The sequence below is a fragment of the Rhopalosiphum padi genome, chromosome 1 (assembly GCF_020882245.1).
Source record: "Rhopalosiphum padi isolate XX-2018 chromosome 1, ASM2088224v1, whole genome shotgun sequence".
In the NCBI taxonomy this organism is placed as follows: Eukaryota; Metazoa; Arthropoda; class Insecta; order Hemiptera; family Aphididae; genus Rhopalosiphum; species Rhopalosiphum padi.
Window position 1 is genome coordinate 7,098,864 of NC_083597.1, and position 20,321 is coordinate 7,119,184.

Below are 20,321 nucleotides of genomic sequence, written 5' to 3' on the forward strand. Positions count from 1 at the left end.
CGAAAAGCGGCGACGACATAATATCTCATATAGCAAGGACAAGACAAAACGGGAAAACTTTTTTGTGGTAATAGAGCGTACCGGTAACCGCCAATAGCTCGTCGGTGAGCCGACACACACTCATTTACTCCACGACTGGCGCAATCATAAACTCTTAGTTTTCCGGCGTCGGATTGGGAGGGGGGGATTACCGGACTTGAGTGGAAAAAATGATTAATTGCTCTGATGCGGTATGCGGATAGTGTAAAAATCGGCTTTTATATAAATTGTATCAGATTTTGGTGGGCCGAACAGAACGTTAACCTGAATGTGTGTTGTCGGACTTACTCTTTGTGACTTTGTAAGTCGTAGTTTCTGACGGTGGTGAATTCTGCTCTACTCGTGGCCGATAAATAATATTCTTACCAGCACAACAAATATTCGGTCTCTATATTATGTTTTGCTCTTTTCACTTTTGAACTACCTCGATGTGTTAAGTTCACGATTGAACACAAGCCCGTACTTCGAAATAATTTCTAAATTATTGCAATGTAAGAAAATTTTATGGAAGGGTTTGATACCCTCCCCCCGGTTGATTGAGCATATTTTTTAATATGACTACGTTTACACTATCGCAACTGGACGACGTAACTTCACTTATCATCGTAGTAGGTACATATTGAATATATAATACATATTTCGTATATTGTTAGGTCCATACTCGATTCCAATCACGATTTTTGTAGTTCGATTGATTTTTTGTTTGACTCATCTTATAAAAATCCCATGATATTTGACCGCAGATAACAGTTGGATTATTTGCCGTGTTTGCAATTCCAAAATTGAAATTAAAAAACGTAATATTATTCGATCAAATAAATTATTATAGTACATAGTTCAAATAAAATATTATATGTATTTAACATTTAACTAGGTACACATGATGGTTTTTTTTAATAATTACTTGTTTGGTGTATTTTATATACCAATTTGGCTTACACCATACTACCATAGGCGTGCAAACGGGTGCGGCCTATACATTAACCTTATAAAGTTAAAACTTTGTGTTTTTGTGTGGCGAATTTTTTTATTCGAAAATATATATATATTTTTTTAAATTGTTTATTTTAACTGTAATATTGCCACAAAACAATCACTAAATAAAATGACTACTGAGTACATAAAAAATTGTGCCGTACCTGTACCAAAGTTCTGCGCACGCCTATGGCTTACACAGAAATCAATGTAGTGTTGAGTACATAATTTCCTTTATTTTTACTTATAAAACAACAAAGTGTTACAAAATGTTGTTTGAAGTTTAATATTATAACAATGTATAAGATATAAAAAAATGTTGTAGGTAATCTCTATGTTATAATAATTTATAGGTAAAAGTAACACACGTGCGGTGTATTTCTTTTACCATCACAAAAATAATTTAATACGGGATTTGTTTATGCTGCTACAAACATCGAAAGACGGCTGAAATGGATTTCTAACTATTAAGGGTACCATAAAGGTTTAATTATAAAAATAACTGAAAACAAATATGAACCAAAATAGGATAAGATAAATGGAAAGTTTGTAGTACAAAGTACAAGTTTGCTGTACCAATGCGTGTAGCCAAAGGTTAATTATTGTTTCTATCGTTCGATGTTTTATTTATTATGATGACAATCGTATTATTTAGTTTAAAATATCAGCTTTTCGTGTGCTGTATACATAAAATATACCTTCTAATATATCAGTCGTATAAGTGTCAATTTTTTACATTCAAAACAGTTTTAAACAATATGATAATGCAATTGTGTCACTCGTTTCAAAAACAGTGGTGGAAAAGGTATGATATCGGTGACACAGAGGTGCAGTAAAAAAATACCGCCGTCGTTTTGTGTGACAGTTTTACGGTGCAGTACTATTTAGCAATAATACGTATAACGCCGTTTCATGCGTTATTAAATCCAACACACGTGTTTATAAATTTATATAAATGAGGTATGAACACAATTTCAATAAACATGGTAATAAATGTACGATATTGTTCTGATAGTGATTGAGTGGAGAGCAATACTTAAAGATTTTGTTCTTATTATTATCGTTTATAAGTTTTCAGAAATGTTTAACATTTGAAGCTCCAAATACTAATAAATGTATTGTTATTATTATTATTATTATTTTTTGAAAATGCGTTTTTAGTGATTGAAAAAACAATTTAAACCAATATCAAACTTGCGAAAGAGGGAAAAGAGAGATTGCGAATATAGGTCACCAGAAAAAAAATTTACTACCAGAGCCGACAACGTAAATAACTCAATAATAATAATAATAATAATAATAATATTCTTATTCCCTACTCAACAACAAGTCGGTGGTATTAATAAATATCTATTTTTTATTTTCATTATCATGTTTTATTTTAAGAAAAACAATTCTTGATCATTTTTCCTCGGCCTTATTCGCGTCAACTAGCTGAAGTTTATTTTTATGAATCAAATCCGTCTTTATAGCTATGTTTTATTTTATACACATTTTATAAGTCATTCCGTAATTATTTTATTATATAAAACGATAAAATCGTCCGTCTTGAGAAAACCATTTGAGAATTGAGATGGCGGCAGTATGTAATTAACCACGGATGAATAATTTTGAAACTGCTGTAGTTAGTAATGTAAAATATAAAAACAAATTATTATTGTTCTGTGCGCGTACTTTATAATTTTTTTTTAAGCCTATTGTGTATAATCTGTACCTATATTATAATAAATCGTCAACCCTCATGATTAAAGTACTTTTTATTCTCCACTAGCTCTCATCAAGAAACGTATTTCTTTACATTTTACGATTTATTCCTCTCTGCAAATTAATTTAAAATTAGAAAAAAAAATATAAAAACAGCAAAAGAATTGGTAATCCTATGACGTATTCATCGAATTTGCATTTCACGAATTTCGAAGCAACATTATGGTGGTTATACTGTTACGGTATATTAGAGCTTCAAACACGATAGTCGATGGATTAAGACTATTATTCTTTAAAATAAATATTCATACCACTTAAAAGTTATCTCGGGTACGTTGTACGTGCATTTCCGTTTAAAACTGTGTTCTCTAAGACTACAGTGCAAGCTTATATACTTGCCCAGAATAAATACTATTGTCTATAATATGTTTGCGTCAGGTATACTATTTACTTATTTTGATGTTCAAATAAACTTCAAAATTACATATGCGCATGCGTCATTATTATTTATTATAAATATAAATATAATTACATATTCATTATATTATACAATGTGTTTATAGTATTATGAAAAAAAAAAAAAAAATTATCAAAATAATAAATAAACCGCACAAAGTTAGTTTTATATAATAAAATTGCCATACGGTTATACATTTATATTTATATATACATAATATTGTTAAAATGTTTATAATACCTTTTTATTACGCTGTAAAACCTCTGTTTACAAATACGGGACTCACCTCGTAAGCGTTTGATATTTTTAGTTTTTATAAGTGTCCAATACAAAGAAGTTTCGCTCTATGAAGTTTTTACAACAATCACGGAATAATAATAGGATTATATATTTGAGAAAAGTAGTTTGTTATTTTGTTTTGTGACAAACGTCTAAAATTTCCCATGTGATGCTTGTATTTTTAAAATATTCATTGTCTCGTATTAAACCTATTCGTTTTTTGAGATATTAAATAGTTGTTTATCCACCAAGATAACTTGTATTATGCATATAATAATGAGGTAGGAGATTGAATGGTTACGGGGGTTACAATGTAAATATTCAGTAGTCCGAAGAAACAAATGCTTAATGGAAATCTAACACACCGCCGCCGTGTATTCATAAAGTCTTAACACGTATTTCGTATTTTGGAGAATAACAAACTAAGTTTTAACAGGTTTATTTTTTATTTTTGTTTTAATATTAAAACTTTAAAACTGGGTCATGTGATTTGATTTACTGACATTATTTGCAATGACCGCAATTACTTACGCAGACTGTATTCCTATCGTGTACTACGAATGATGATATCCAAGTATATGTAATATGTATGTCTTCATAATCACCAAACATATCAATGAAAATCGCATTAGCAAAATACAAATGTTAAAAAAAATTTTCAATCTATAATAATTTAATTAAGGATATGCTAAAATAATAAATCTATTGATGAGTAACTAATAATACCGTTACAATAGGTATAAGTATTTAAAATTAAAAAAAAAAACATGAAATACAATTATTAATAGCCGTTTACCGGCTTGTCGATTATTTTTTGTTTTTCATAAATTAAGTAAATATTCACCGTTAATGTATGAACTCAAAGTCTGAAGGATAATATCAGTTATTGCACATAACTTAGAACACCCGTGTAAAAAAATTCATGTTTCATTACAATTAAACAGAAAATACTAAGTTGTATAGATTAATGTAAAATATTTTAGTTTAGTATTATAACGATATGTTTGGAGAATTATTAATATGATGATAATTTGATTTTAGGAAAAAAATAATTCAATTTTGTACGTACATTATTTATGCATTACCTACCTATCCTGTAAAATATTTGATTTATTCACGCATATTTATCAAACAATAATTTAATATTGAAATGGATGGCTATCAGCCATTTACATAATTTTTTTTAACAATATTAAAGTAAAAAAAAAAAAAAATTAGAAAAGGAAAAGGAAAAAGTAAAATATTTATTTGTGCACTTCATTGAACTTGAACCATCGGAACCGATACCTGTAGTTTGTTGCGATTTATCATATTTTATTATTCATTTACAATCTATATTTTTGTATTATAAAAATGGTTATGATTAGTGTTGAAAAAAGTTATGAGTTATTGGTAACGTAGAAGTATTATCGTACCTATGTAAGGAAAAATGATTAAAAGTTGAAATTTAATAATATAACTTAAATTCATCTAATGACTTAATTCCCACAAAGTTTACACTAATAATTTAAGCCTATTACATTTTTGACATTGAATAAAAATTTTTGTAATTGTATGAAAAAAAATATTTCGACTAGTTAAGTCATTTCGTGTAATGATTGGATGTATCTTTATAGACACAATATGATACGATTTTCTTGAGTTTTCCAAGTGAGAATTAAATATTGATAAATTGATATCCTTACACACAAATATGCCACTATAGGGATTAATATTTAGTAATGTGAAGTTTAATATTGTACATATTATAAATATTTTACTCTGTGGTTATATATATATTTTACCTAGCTCTACAATAGAATTAATCGATTATTATTCATAAGCGCATAGTGACAAGCATACCGCATTTAATATTTCAAACTGGTAAGTCTTAAGTAGTTTAATTATTAGTAACTGAATATAATATTGTTGTTAATTACATTTTCCTGAATCGTATGGTGTTTATAACATTTGTATTAGGAAATAATACTATGAAAAACACTCAGTAATGTGTTACGGTTTGAAATATTATTTATTATCGACCGATAGAAATAAATAATATCGTAATATAATTTCAACGGATATGTTTGAAAACAAATGCACTCGAAGTCGGGAAAATAAACATAAATGCTACGAAGAGTTAGTGTATTGAATGCTGATACCTTTTGAAACACGTTGAAACAAATACGACACTGACAATATCCCAATCACAACATCGAGTCCGTCTGCTAAATCCGTTCCGACGGATCACGGTGATATCAATATAATATATTATAATATATCCAACGCGTTGTACACGGGTGGATTCGTTGTTTTCATTTGTTCAAAATTTTTTTTTTTTTTTTTTTTAGGCGAAAAGGACGAGCGCGTTTCACCCGATATAATTCACGTCGTTCGTTGCCGGGGCATAACGTGCGTTATTATTTGCTAATAACGACATGATCATTATAACCTAAAACAGAGATACCGTTATACCCGCTGTTATATTTTATAATAATCGACGCGATCATGTTGTTATATCATAAAATATGGCCACGGGAAAAGCGCGTTTCTCGCGAAAATCACCACCGGCGATAATGCCGTGTGCGCAGCGGACATCGATTGCGACGGCTACAGCGATAATAACAACAATAAACGGCGGCAACAGAAACAACGACAACGCGACAACAATGACGACGGTTGCAATAACCGGTGCAAAAGTTATATTATCAGTACCGTAGTAGTCGGGGCGCCGGCACATTAGAAAAGATCGCGGTCGTCGTTAAAGCGCGGAATGATAAACGATCGTAGTCGGCCATGAACACCGTGCAGAGTTCCCACGGAGGTGGTGGATCCGGCAAGGAAAAAGGCATCGAGGTGAGTGTATAGGTAGCATATAGCGCAGTGTGCAACATAATAATAATAATACTAACGCATTATAATGATATCACATATTATTATTATTATTATTATAACGTTATGTATATACGGGTATGGAGTATCGGGGTCGACGCACACACATATATATATATATATATATATATTATACGTATATATAATAATAATATATGGGTAACGCTAATATACAATACGCCGCGCGTAAGTACACGATACGCGTATTATAGGCGACGAAGAGATATTGATAATATTATGGGGGCGCGTCTGTCCATTAATGCTGCGGGGGCGGAGAAAAAAAAATGAGACGGTATCGAATGCGCATTTTATCGTGATAATATCGTGTGCGCGTGTCTAAGTACCTATACATAATAATCTACATAATATTATATAAGTATATTATAGGTATATATTATTTTTTACTATACAGAGTGTAATATAATATTATACTTATAATTTTTTTTTTTTTTGCGCACCTACGGCGCGAGAAAAGAAAACCCCGTCTGACATTTACCCGTCAACGTTTTCCACAGCACTTTATTAATACTTGATTTATTGTTATCTCTGATAATTTCGCGATTCGGTCAACGTGTGAAAATACAGGTGTTTTGTCGAATACCTATACTTTGCCTGCAGCGGCAGTCGCGGTGAAGATTTTTTTTCTAATCGTCAGCGATTCCCGTTCGACGCTCTCTGAAACGTATATTATATTTATTGCGCGTATTTTTATTATTTTCCAGGGTGGGTTTTTCCGGCCGGTGGTCCTAAGCACAATTTGAACTAGTACTCGGTTAAGCTCAATATAGTAACTATACGTTAATCGCGTCTACTCAAAAATAGCTTAGTCTCGTTTGACGGGACTTACATCGTTTCTGACGACAAAATTAGTGACAAGGGGGACTATCGCGAAATCAAAGCGAGTGGAAATTTTCTTGAAACGCGAGACCCGCATTATTGAGTGGTTAGCCAAGGATGCATCTGGGACGAACGCCGACGATAAACGACATGGTTATATTTCTGAGATGTGTATTATCATGATATTATCGCTCGCAATGCCCTTAGGTGTGGATTTTACTAGAGCGTATTAATTTCAGATAAGCATGTTACCATGGCGACGAGACATCATTGTTCAACAGGTGTTATATGATTAATTCTGTATTGAAAAGAAGGAAAAACACCTGATGTTTTATGCACTGTGATGAAATTGTTAGAACATCGCAACAATTATTTATGACAGTATTTCAAATGACCTTATAGTATATTTATAAATATACTCGTGCATAGTAGACAGTCAGACAGGGAACCCGTAGATTCGTAAAATACATATTACAATGACTGCATGGCTATTATTTTATTTATCCAGTGAGACATTTTTAAAATATCGTTGATACTATGAACAATTCCATAAGTTCATTTCTTCAAATAAATTACAGTTTATTTATTTAAAATACCATAATATAATTTATATAAACATATATTAATATTCCGGTATTTTACTAGGTAATAAAAATATATATCGCTTTTAATAGCAATATGCTGCTGCTTGTTCGAGTATTTTTTTTTTTTTTTTTTTTTAATTGCCTATGTGGCCCGCAAAATATACTTACAAGAGCAGTTGCTAATACTTTTCACGAAGAATAACACACATGTTTAGCCACCTCAGACAATGTCGTATTTCTATACACAACTATTAAAGATTTAATAATACTCATTTATCACACTTACTTTATTTTTTGGCATAGTTGTATGTGTGCGTGTTACGAATACATTTTTACTTTTGTTCTTCGGACAACAATACAGTTTGAGGTGGATCGATAAACTCCTATGATGTGACCTGCAGTGAAGTGAGTTCATGTGCTCAATGAATACTAAAACAAAACCCGAGAGTCCAATTAAATGAATTATATTTGAACGAGTTAAGTTTTTAATTAAAACTGGCATAGCCGCCGAACAATTATCTGAGTTTAGAGAAACTGCAATTTATTAAAACATTTAACGATTATTTCGTGTGTAGTATTTAGTCGACCGTCCGACGACGATATATACAGACGTGATGGAATACAACAATAACAGAGTGAAGGGAAAAAATAAATAACTAAACTATACGTAACATTTTTATGTATTAGTATTTAATTTTTTTATTAACAAATTAATTCCCGGTATTAGGTCTATACCACGTACACATTGTCTTATTACTGTCGTCCAACGCATTTTGTGATATCCTTTTTTTTTGTATTTAACGAAGCAAACTTTGCCACGATTAAAAATTTCAATAATTTTTTTCCTCTCATTATTTCATTTTTTGTTTCCCATAAACTGATTTAATTAATTTCTCAAATCGAAATTATATTTTTGTGCGCGGCGATACGAAAAAAAATTAAAATTATAGAAAGAAATGAAAGTATAATAAGTTATCAACAGTTAACGAGATTTCCTTATTGACGGATCTATTTTTAACGTTTTATTACTTTAATCAAATTTTTATGCAACACCAATGATGTATTTGGGCGAGTTTCCCAAGGAGAACATCATGATGTTTACGTATTTAGATTTTAAAATAATAATTATAGTAATACAATCACTGTTATGACATGTAACATACTGACAATTTTATTTTTGATACCGTTTTTTAAATACCAAATAAAAATATAGATTTATTTTGTTTATTTTTATTTATTCATTAAACATTAGCAGTTTCTCAATTAAACATAATACTGTTATGATTACTATTCAAATTCCTTAATTTCTGTTTTAATTAATTAATATTGATTGTGAATGTTCTGTAAAATAAATAGGAATTCGAAAAATTGTTTAATATTGACGACAGAAATTTTTTTAGAAAATTATTTTGTATTAAGTCTTTGCAGATATAATACGTTTAAATATTTAGAATGAAATTTAAATTGCTTTCATGACTATTACATATAAAAATGTATACATTTTATATAATTTAATGTGGCTCTCCAAACACATTGTCGTAGTTGATGAATTTTTTTCTTAGTATTGTGTTTATTAAATTTGATTGTTGAAAATAATTAATTTTGTTTTATATGACCTTATATCTTATTCATTTTTTTCAAAAATTTGATATAGTATCTAATTTGTAGATCTGACTTCTACAAAATTAAAAAGGTAAATTATTAATATCCATAAAGTATTCACAACAAAAAGTTATTAACGGTAAAAAAACACTACAGAGCGGCATGTATGTAAAACAGTATTATATAGTAAATATGTACAGGATAATTCACCAAAAATGCTCATTGCCATTTTTTTTTATTTAATAATTAATTTATTCAAATTATGCTTTTTGGAAATAAACATAATTGCCGTATTTTAAAATGCTTATGTTATTTTTGTCCTGTGGAGATAAATACTTATATTTTAATACAATTTAAAGTTTTCTCAATACATTAAGATTATAAATGCCGATAGTTATTAATATTAATTTATAAAATATTAAAATTCTTATAGTGTCGTAAATTCCAAATATATTATGATAGACCTACTCAAAATACACAAATTTAAATAATTCAAAAACTAATCGTTTAAATGTTGATATACATATAAACATTTTTAAAGAAAATATCCAATAAATAATGTAAATAAAAATTAGGGGAGAAAAGCTCTAATTTGAAAAGTAGAAGTTTGTATTTTCACAGGACTGTAAGTAGTACAAAAATCTGAAAAATCTTAAGAATTAAAAATTTTCATAATGATATATCCATCGAATAGATTATGTTTTACTATTATTATTTTTTAAATATTGATATATAATTACATTTTATGACTTGCACACTTTTTTTTATTATACATTTAATTTTTAATAAATGTGTTTAATTATAAGTTAATAATATTATGCTGTAATTAAAAACTACTTTTTTTTTTTAATACAAATTTAATTTATTATTATATGTTTGATTATTGAATGTGAATACTAGTAAGTAATTATTGATAAGTTTGTGTTATTTTCGTTATCGTAAACTATTACTATATTTTCTGCTAAATATTTTGCTGCTTATAATGCGTTACAATACGGATAATATTTGAAATTAATTCTTTTAGAAATAAAGTTTCCGTATTCATTTTTCAAGTTTTAATCATTTTAAAATGACTATTTATTCATAATATGCCATTATACTGAAGTATAATTTACAAACAGTACAAAAATGTAGTAACAAATTACAAGCTATTTAGAAGGTTCTCTTTTGAAAAATAACTTTACCCTTCTGATATTTTGTCGATTTCCTTATATTTCTCATTAGTTAAATTATTGTATAGTATATTTTAAGTCTTTAAAGTATATAAATGATATATTGTATATTGTAAGTATTTTTTGAGTTGTTAACTTTAATATATAGCTTGGAAATTTTTTGCAATTAATAAATAAAGTATTTAAGTGACGATTATTTAAATGAATGAAATATATTGAAAATGTTAGTTGTACCAAAATAAATACTATTCTATTTTTTAACAATATTTCTGATTGGATTAATGAACTGTTTAATGTAAATCTCTATGTAAAGATCATGGGATATATTAATATAAGTGTCAAATTTATTAAACTGACTCCAGTTGTATGAACATTTACAGTAATGAAGTTCTATATTAATAATATGTAGAATATTAATAACTAACAACATAATTACATTTTAATTTAAACATACAGTTGTGTGACTAGAATATAATCGTGCATTTGAAATTTAAAAACACAACATCACATATTTTTATCTTTAGTGATGCATAACTCATTTAATAGTCTTGAATATTTCATTAATAATTTCGTGAAAAAAAAATAACCTGTCGATAAACTTTAAAAAATGATACCCGATGAAAGTCGTGGGATACAAAATATCAGTATGAATAGAACGGTTTATGAACTAAAAGACACAATTTCCTGTTAAGTATGATTGACACACAATAAAAAATTGAATATTAGAGTTCTATATACTGGTTTATAGCTGCAAATTTTACTTGCTAGAATGCTATATATAGATTATATAATCAATGTTGGTTTTATAAAAATATAATTTTCACGATTTATTTTTCTCTGCAATCCCAATATTGTTGTCATTGTATATTGTTTTTTATTTATACATTAATAATATGGTTTAATAGGTCATTCTGTTATTTAATATTTATCTTTTATTATTGAGATTTAATGACCGTTTTAGTAATTTGAAATTACTAGGTATAGAAATCAATTAGGTGGTAACTTATATTAATATATTGAGAAACCTTTTTATTTAATTTTAGATTTTTCAATCATAGAAAGAAATCAAGAACTTTATTATTGCTTGAATTTTTGAATTTTTATTATTTGTTTGTGATAAAATGTTGTATATTTATATATATATATATATTATTTATAAGACGTCATACGTTATAGTACATAGTTACTAGATCAAAATCAAGTAATTTTTTTATTATAATTACTCAAAATTAGATTTAAATTACATAATCAATTGAAAGTGATCATTATTTAACTACCTTTATAATGGATTGTATATCCAAGTTTATGATTTTTGGCATCAAAATAGTCTATTAACACTTTTATAGGGTAGACAATTTCCGACGTTTAATATAGAAGCTATGAGCGGTTGGCCGGAAGGAAGGCCATTAGTGATTCGATCCTATCAATATTATTATACCTACGTGCGTTATATAATACGAGTTCATTTATTCAAATTCAGAGTATTAAGATTTTATGGCTGCTCTCTTGAGTTTATTTTTTAGTACTCTATTTGATTAATATTACTTTTCGTAAATTAATTGTACACAGTACAGAACCAAAAATATTTATAAATTAAAGTATAATGTTTAATATTTATATTAACATTTTGTAATAAGTTAAAAATAAAGTAAATAAGTTGCATGGAATAAATAATATATTATTTTAGTAAAGTCATATAATAAAATTATATCTTAATATTATAAATTTATTTAAGCAAGGTATAGCTTAATATCATATATAATTGTTTTAATAATTTTAGCTCATTATATATGTTCAGTCACTTAATATGACAATTTATTGGGGAGTGAGTACTAGAGTTTTTTTTATTAATTGGTACTTAATATTAAATAAAGTAAGTTATAATATTTGCTAAATAAATATGTCTTATTTTTTGTAGATCTTATAATTTATACCGGTATTTATACATTCTGACTTGATAAGAGTAGAACTGGATTATTTTTATTTAAAAATAGATAATAAGGCAAAGGAAGAATATTAACGTTGAATTTGTAATAAATTTAAATAATTATAATAATTAACACAGATAACTACATAGAACGAGCGATTGAGCGCCGTTTTATTTGTTATATGGGTTTTTAGATGTATCTTATCTGAGATGCCGCCTTTCCCCTATGAATATAATAAATTGTAGATAACGACATGACAACCATTTGTGTGTTGTACATGCGCGAGATGTTATTATTATTATTATTATTATTATTATTAAGTTAGTTTATTGAATTAATAGTTATTATAATAACTGGTATTTAAAAAAATAATGGATAACAATTGGACCTTATCTATGGGACCAATATTCTTGTATCCAGTTAGACTTAATATGTGTATAAATAGTTTTAAAAATGTAAAAAATAATACACACAGGTACGTATAGTATTATCTAAACCATTATATTTTCATAATTAGGTAGGCAATGTGTTTTCATATTTTTTCTTAAAAATAAGATTTACTAAGTTACTTTAATATTTGTAAATTTTATGTTACAATGCATACTATAATATTTTTTAATTATATTTTACTTACATTTATGCTAATGAAATGTTATTTTATATTATATAACATGATTGAATGCTCTATATTTAATAAAACGATAATACGTATTTTAGATTTGTGATGTTATATTATATTATTGCCAACAATTATTAACCCTTTAAACATATATATTAGCAGTATTTACTGACATATAAGTAACACATGGAAATACATTTATAATAAAAAATACTAACTAAAAAATACAAATTTTTGTAATAAATATTAAATATGTCTGTTGAAATATTATCATCGTTGATAAAAAAGCCTTGTATCATTCTAAAATATTATGTTCAACTAGAAACATTTTCCTAAAAGAGTAAAAGCTTAACTGAAGATGTTTATGTAAATGATTTTTGGAATATCATATTTAAAAGTTTTTATTTTGATTTAGTTATTTTATAAATGGTTCTTTCGATGTGAAGTCGGTATTTTTGGAGAAGAACTTTACATGAAATTTAAATGCCATAAAATTCCGACTATCTCCCTCCATTTTCAGTAAATATATTATGTATAATTTATTTTAACTATTAGAGTATCTCTTAAATTGGGACGCTCAAAGTTCCAAGCTAATAAAATAATCAATTTATTAGAGTCCGTGGATAAGTATAATGTTTGTTTAGTGTTTTTGAAAACACAAATATAAATTAACTATAAACATTTTAAAATAGGTACCAATGAATAATCGTTACTAAAAATTATATGGAGTACTATTATTTTGTTTACATAAACATAGAACACATACTGTGTTTGTTAATTTACTTGTTATTACTTTCAAAGGTTATTTTTATTTTGAGCAGCGATAGTAATAATGTCTTATTTCACGTTTAATCTAATCGTGTGACCACCAAACGGGACTGTATTATATTCTCCCCTCCGTGGGTGGCTTATTGGGCATATCAAGGGTAAAATGTTATTTTTTTTTTTATCGGCTTACATGTAATTTATTGTTTTTTTTCTAGGTCATAGTTGCCCCTTGCGTTTTAATCTAGTTATTTTTGACCGTTTAATTTATCTTTATCGTGACATAAGTGTATTCTTTTATTTTTAGACATTTTTTAGTTGAATATTTTGTTTATAATTATAGTGTCTAGAGTTTGATAAGTGTATATACGAGTATCAGCATTTATAATAAGACATGTATATACACAATATAATTTATTAAAATGTTTATACTCCTAGATCAAGAACTAGTTTAAATATCATTACGTCTATCAAGCGAGATTAAATCGAAATTGTGTCAATGAGATTATAGTATACTATATTCGTGTATATTAATCCTTTATATAATTAAATTTAATAATACAAAAATTGATATTTGATCTTTTAAGCTATTGCATAAATATTTGCAATTTGACTATATAATTTATTTTAAAAGTCCTCGAGTCAAAAACCAATTACCTAATAATAAACATAATAAATATTGGGACTTGTGTTTACTGAGCTGAAATGTTATAATATTTGTCCTAATTTACGATGCCTTTTTTTTCATTTTATGTTTAACATAATATTTACAGCTGACGGCTTTCCTCCTTTGGTAATAAAAGTTAATGAATATTTCTTGTATCATTATCCTATCCTAACTACCTATCCAAAAAGCAAAATATTTAGGTTATATATATATAATTTTTTTTTAAAGTTCAGTATTACATTCATTATTATTATTAACTAAGTATAATGTAAAAATATACATGAAATTCAAAAGTATATTATAGGTAACAATGTAACATCGTTGTTTCATCGAAACCTAATTTATATCAATGATTTTCAAGACACTTATAATTTATAAACATATTCTTTATTATTAATTATTGTTATTGTGCTTTACATTTTCCAAAACAGAATATTAAAATAAGAGCAGGTTTATTTTTTTAAAACTCTTATTTTATTTCACTTAGGTAAATACAAAAAAATATTTATCGTTTTTAGCTACGATATAAAAATTTAAAGCATTCTTACCACATAAATAATCGATCAATTTATTTAATTGTTTTTCTTTGTGTTTGTCTTTATAAATGTTTACTTGTTATTTCCGGTAATTATAAAATTGAACGCTAAATTAGTTTTCTTAAAACAATAAAATAATCTTTCAATAACACTGTCTACAATGTAGACTATCTACGTCATATTTTGAGGAACAATACATATGCTAAATGATTATGTTATATTATTGTTTCGTCATGAAAATATTTCTACACCTTAGTACCTATAAGTATTATTTTATAAATACAAAAAATAGATAATTTATGTTATCAATATTTTTAATTTATACTCTTAATAAATAAACAATTATTTGAGTATGATGTTTTATGTAAAATAAACATTTGAAGATAAATTGAAAAATTTTAGATTTTAGATTTTGAGCGTATCGATTAATTGATTTTACAATGATATAATATATATGTGTGTGTGTGTGTGTGTTTGTGTATTATAAGTACATGGTTTATGGTTGATAGTAGAAAAAATTTTTGGATTTTCAATTTATATATCTATTCTGGTAGGAAAGTGGATTAAAATACTTTTGAAAGATTAAAATTAAAAATTCATAGAACTTTTCTTTTATAGATATTTGACATTTACGACTTATTTTTAGTGTTTTTCCATAAATATTGATAAAAAATATTCAATCAATCGAAATAGTTTAAAATTTAATAAAAGATTTCTCATTGATGAAGTTATTTAAAAATATTAAAGGTCCAAATGCACGATTAATTCTTTAATGTATTTAAACTTCAAATTTTCACAAAATTCACGTTAAAATCACGAAAGTTTGCAAATAATTATATAAATTGATAAAAAATGTAATAAAATGTTATATACATTTTCTTATATGTACCTAATTCATACTGTCATTAAAAAAATCTAAAAAATCTAATATATAAATACTATTTTATTTTTATAAATATTTTAAGTTAAAATAGAATAATATTAGATATTCAAACAAAAAATAATAATTTGAGTTATTTTTTTGTAATTCAAAAACTTTATTTATTGTGATTTAAAAGATTAGCTTAATTGTGCTATTGTATATTATTTTAAATTGTTATGAAATTAATTTATTCTGTATTTACTAGGTATATATTTTATTTATAAATATTTGATATTTTTTTAATGAATAAAACCCACTTATATCCGAACTTTCAATAATATCACCCTTCCATCATTATTTTTCCAGACCCAGATCTAACGTAGAGTATTCAGATTTTTTTTAAATCGATTCCTTAAAAAATGTTAAAAAACTGAATAAATTCAAGATTATAAAATAAAGAAAAAATAGTTTGTATAAATTAAATGTTAATGTTATCACAAGGTTGAATAAATACTTTTTCACAGTCAGAATCTCAAATGGTTATAGTGATAATATACCGTGTCTGCAGTATAACACTACTTATACCGGGTTAAAAACAAACCAATAAGAAGTTTTATCCTATATTTTGTTCGTGAATCATTTAAATATACATAAAATATATTAGTCATCATTCAATGTTTCAATGTTTTATGTATTATAATTGACTATATAAACTTTACGGATTTATCAACTAGCAAAAATCCTCACTTAATTGTTATTGCACTTGCACATTATTTATTTAAAATAGATTACAGTATGTGAAAATTGCCAACCCTTATATCATAAATTATTATTATTTACCTTATTCAATAGTATTATTTTGACTTGAAACTCCTTCAAGGAATATGTTTGCTTGTAACTGAATTCAAATATCTCTACGATCTGCATTCCAAATTATTCAATTAAATACGTTTCATTTAACGTTAGATCAAACGTATCATAATACACTTTTCTAAGAAACATATTATACAGAATTTAGAAACTCTTCTGATCTTCCACGTATGGTTGAAATTTGTCCAAAATTATTTACCTTAAAAGAGCTGGATCAACATATATGTCTCATGTGTTTAGAATACTTTAGATCAATAAACGAAAAAAAAAACAAATATTCCAACAACTTGGATTTTAAAGGCTATAGTAATTATGATTTTATTATTTTTAAATAGCTATTTTCTAGGTTTGCTCGAAATTGGATTTTTTTTTTAAATAATGGATAAATTAATTAATTTTTTCAAACGTATTACTAAACGATGAAAATAAATTGAATATTTTTATTTTTTTTGTAATGCTTAAATTACATTTGTGCCGAAGTACTGAAGTAAAAACATTTTTGTCCATGTTCTTTGAGTATGTATGTCTGTACGTATGGGTGAAAGAATGTTTTTGGATAATCTTGGTAGCCGCAACAAAAATAATACCTTCATTAGAAATTATTATAAATCGATGATGTATTCACATAAATGAAAAAATAATGCTTAAATAGGTAATGTTTTTTTATTATTATTATTAAATACAAATGTCAGTTATTTAACTAATATTTATTAAACATATTAAACTATTCAATTATATAATAACTAAATTGACTATTAAAAACAGCGATAAAAATATGACGAAAAATATTGTCGCACTTTGCAACCTTGATAGATAATTTTATTTTAATAAGTCATAAAATATTGTGTAAAACTGAAGAAGTAGAGTTAGAAAATAATTAATTCTGTATAATGGGACCGTTGAGTTTTCAATGAATTTTTCTATAACACTTTATTTTGAAGTTGTTAATTTTTTCAATCCGTACATCAATATATACGTATATTGTATAGTTATAATATAATTGAAATTATGAATATTAAAAATATATAATTGGATGCATACCAAGGCGTAGAAGTTATAAGGAGAGTGATTCATTGGCACAGTCTTATGTTTACACTCTGTAATTTCATAAGTGTCCTAGTTGGAATATATAAACGGTGTTTGTTAAAATAAATATATTCGTCCATAATTAGTAGTGACGTGGAAAGAAGGACTGTAAATACATTGTTCAGTATGTATCAATGTTTAAGCAATGGTTGAATTAGTAATGATAGTATATGACAGATTTTTCACGTAAATAAGTGGTTTTTCTTTTTAAATTCTCAGAATGCGAACACAGTATGAGTCCTTAAATTAAACATCTAATACTTATAAATAGAATAGTTCCTTTTCATATTAAATGGAATTATAATAGTTGAACAAGTTGTCGAAATTTAATAGCACCACGCAATGTTTTAATAGTACTCCGTAGGTAAACTCTATTGTTATACTAAATTCAGGAAGCTAAAGTTGATGAATTTATCTTGACATGATTCCAAATTACTTCGTATGTACATTAAATCTCTATTGTTGTCTTTAAACCAAATATCTTGAATATAAATTAACTAACCGTGTTTGTGTTACAAGTTAGAAACCTAGTTAGAAAACTAATTTATCAACCTAATATTTCACTGATATTTGTGAAAACATTAAATACATTTTTGTATGCGAATCACCGTTTACATAATGTTTATTCTATATTTGATTATACTACCCACATAATATTTACAAATAATATTAATGCCAATTAAATTAGTTAAATTGTTTCGTTAAATATTATTAATTTATGGAATATATTGGAAATAAATAATTATGCAAGAAACATGAGAAAATTACTTTTTTAGTTTATATCTTATTTAATATTTAAAAAAAAAATGTATATAAGTCAATGAATTTTCTTAGTAATTAGAATCTCTTTGATCTAGTGGATTAATCCCACTTAACATCTATCAATATTTAACATTATTTGAATACTTAAATTTGATTAAATTCTAAATGTTCTATAATCAAGCTTTGGTAAATATAAAAATTAAATTTATTTTTAAATATTAAATTAGTATACTAATCAATGATAATTATTTATTGATTTTTATTAATCAATAACTTTTTTAAGCTCTTCTCAAAACCAACCTAAATTACAACCTATAATAACATATTGTCATATCTAATTTAGATAAAAACCAGAGGTATACTAGCTGTTTTGATAAGAAATTTAATAAATAATACTTTTCGTTTGTAAATACAGCGGAATAGGTAAAAAAAGTAACAACACGTTTAGAGAGATGAGAGGAATATAAAAGACGATAGAGATAATGCTTATAATATGCTTATATGCTTATTATTATGTTTTAGGAATAATATAAAGGTTTTAAGGTTTAAAACTTTACATAATAATATAATATCATAACTCGATTAACTCAGACAGCGGTATTCTATTTATAGAATAAATTATATTTTAATATAATCTGCAGTATACTTACATTCTACCTGTTTTTCTTTCAAATTATAGCAACTATCATGAATAATTAATAATATCTTAATTCGAGGTAACCACTACTCATTAGTTATTTAATCTACAATCGTTGTCTATGCTTACCTAGTTTTAGATATTATTATCGTTTAGTATTTCTTAAGTGATATTAAATTTTATTTTTCGTTTATGTATTATTTTATGTGGTAAAATTATGAGTACAAATAGGCTTTGATATAAAATTTATAATATGTATAAGTAATAAATAAAAATATAGCACAATTAAATTTTAAATAAAGGTTGCAATTTATTAAATCAAAAGTCGATAGTGGTTTTACTATTAAATACCTATAAGAGTGAACAAAATTAAAATAATATATCATAGTTAAGGAAACATGAAACTAAAAATTTTGAAAAATAAAGTTGATAAAAGTCAACATATTTTGAAATAATGAGTGTTTATTGATAAAAAAATAACCACATCATAAACGGATTGAACCTAATTTATAATGTATTTAAGTTAAACAGATAAACCAAGATTCAGCAAATTTAAAAATTTATAAAAAGTAATAATAATTAAAAAGGTAAGAAAATTACATTAAAATAGCATAGTTAAATAAAATTAACAACACTTATAATAGTAATAGTAATAACAACAATACCGTGATACCGTAATTTAAAGTATGACAATTTTATACTTATGCATATTCAGGTTTACCCTGATTTTTATTAAAAATCCTTCAAGAAAGCTTTAAACTTAATTTATTTGTTTTGATCATCAACACAGTTCTAAACGTTAGTTTGAATTACTAATATTAAATTCTAAAATTTATAGATTATACAACTAATAAAATATAATGAGAGAACAGTGTTATAAAATATTATGAGTGTGTGGAGTGGCTGTGCAGAAAACTCTTGAATACCGTTTTAAACTTGAAATACACTAGAATCTTGTAATATGATTTTGTCTTAAAGAACAGAATTAATTCGGGCCAACTTGATCAAACTATAAAGAACTCAATTGGCAAGTAATAAAATACTTTTACAGGTAGGAGAAAATCTATTT

The 20,321-nt window shown here is 25.9% G+C and overlaps 1 protein-coding gene across 3 annotated transcripts in view; it reads left to right on the forward strand.

The window, feature by feature from the left end:
* LOC132922926 (prolyl endopeptidase FAP-like) overlaps nt 1–20,321 on the forward strand; it is a 223,056-nt gene that overhangs the window by 72,712 nt on the left and 130,023 nt on the right. For 2 of the 3 annotated variants that reach the window (XM_060986699.1, XM_060986691.1), the window contains exon 2: nt 5,785–6,289. The exons of the other annotated variant lie outside the window; for it this stretch is intronic. In XM_060986699.1, coding sequence (XP_060842682.1) covers nt 6,230–6,289 — 60 coding nt within the window. In that variant the 5' untranslated portion in view covers nt 5,785–6,229. The remainder of the gene's footprint in view (nt 1–5,784; nt 6,290–20,321) is intronic. 3 annotated transcript variants of the gene reach the window in all.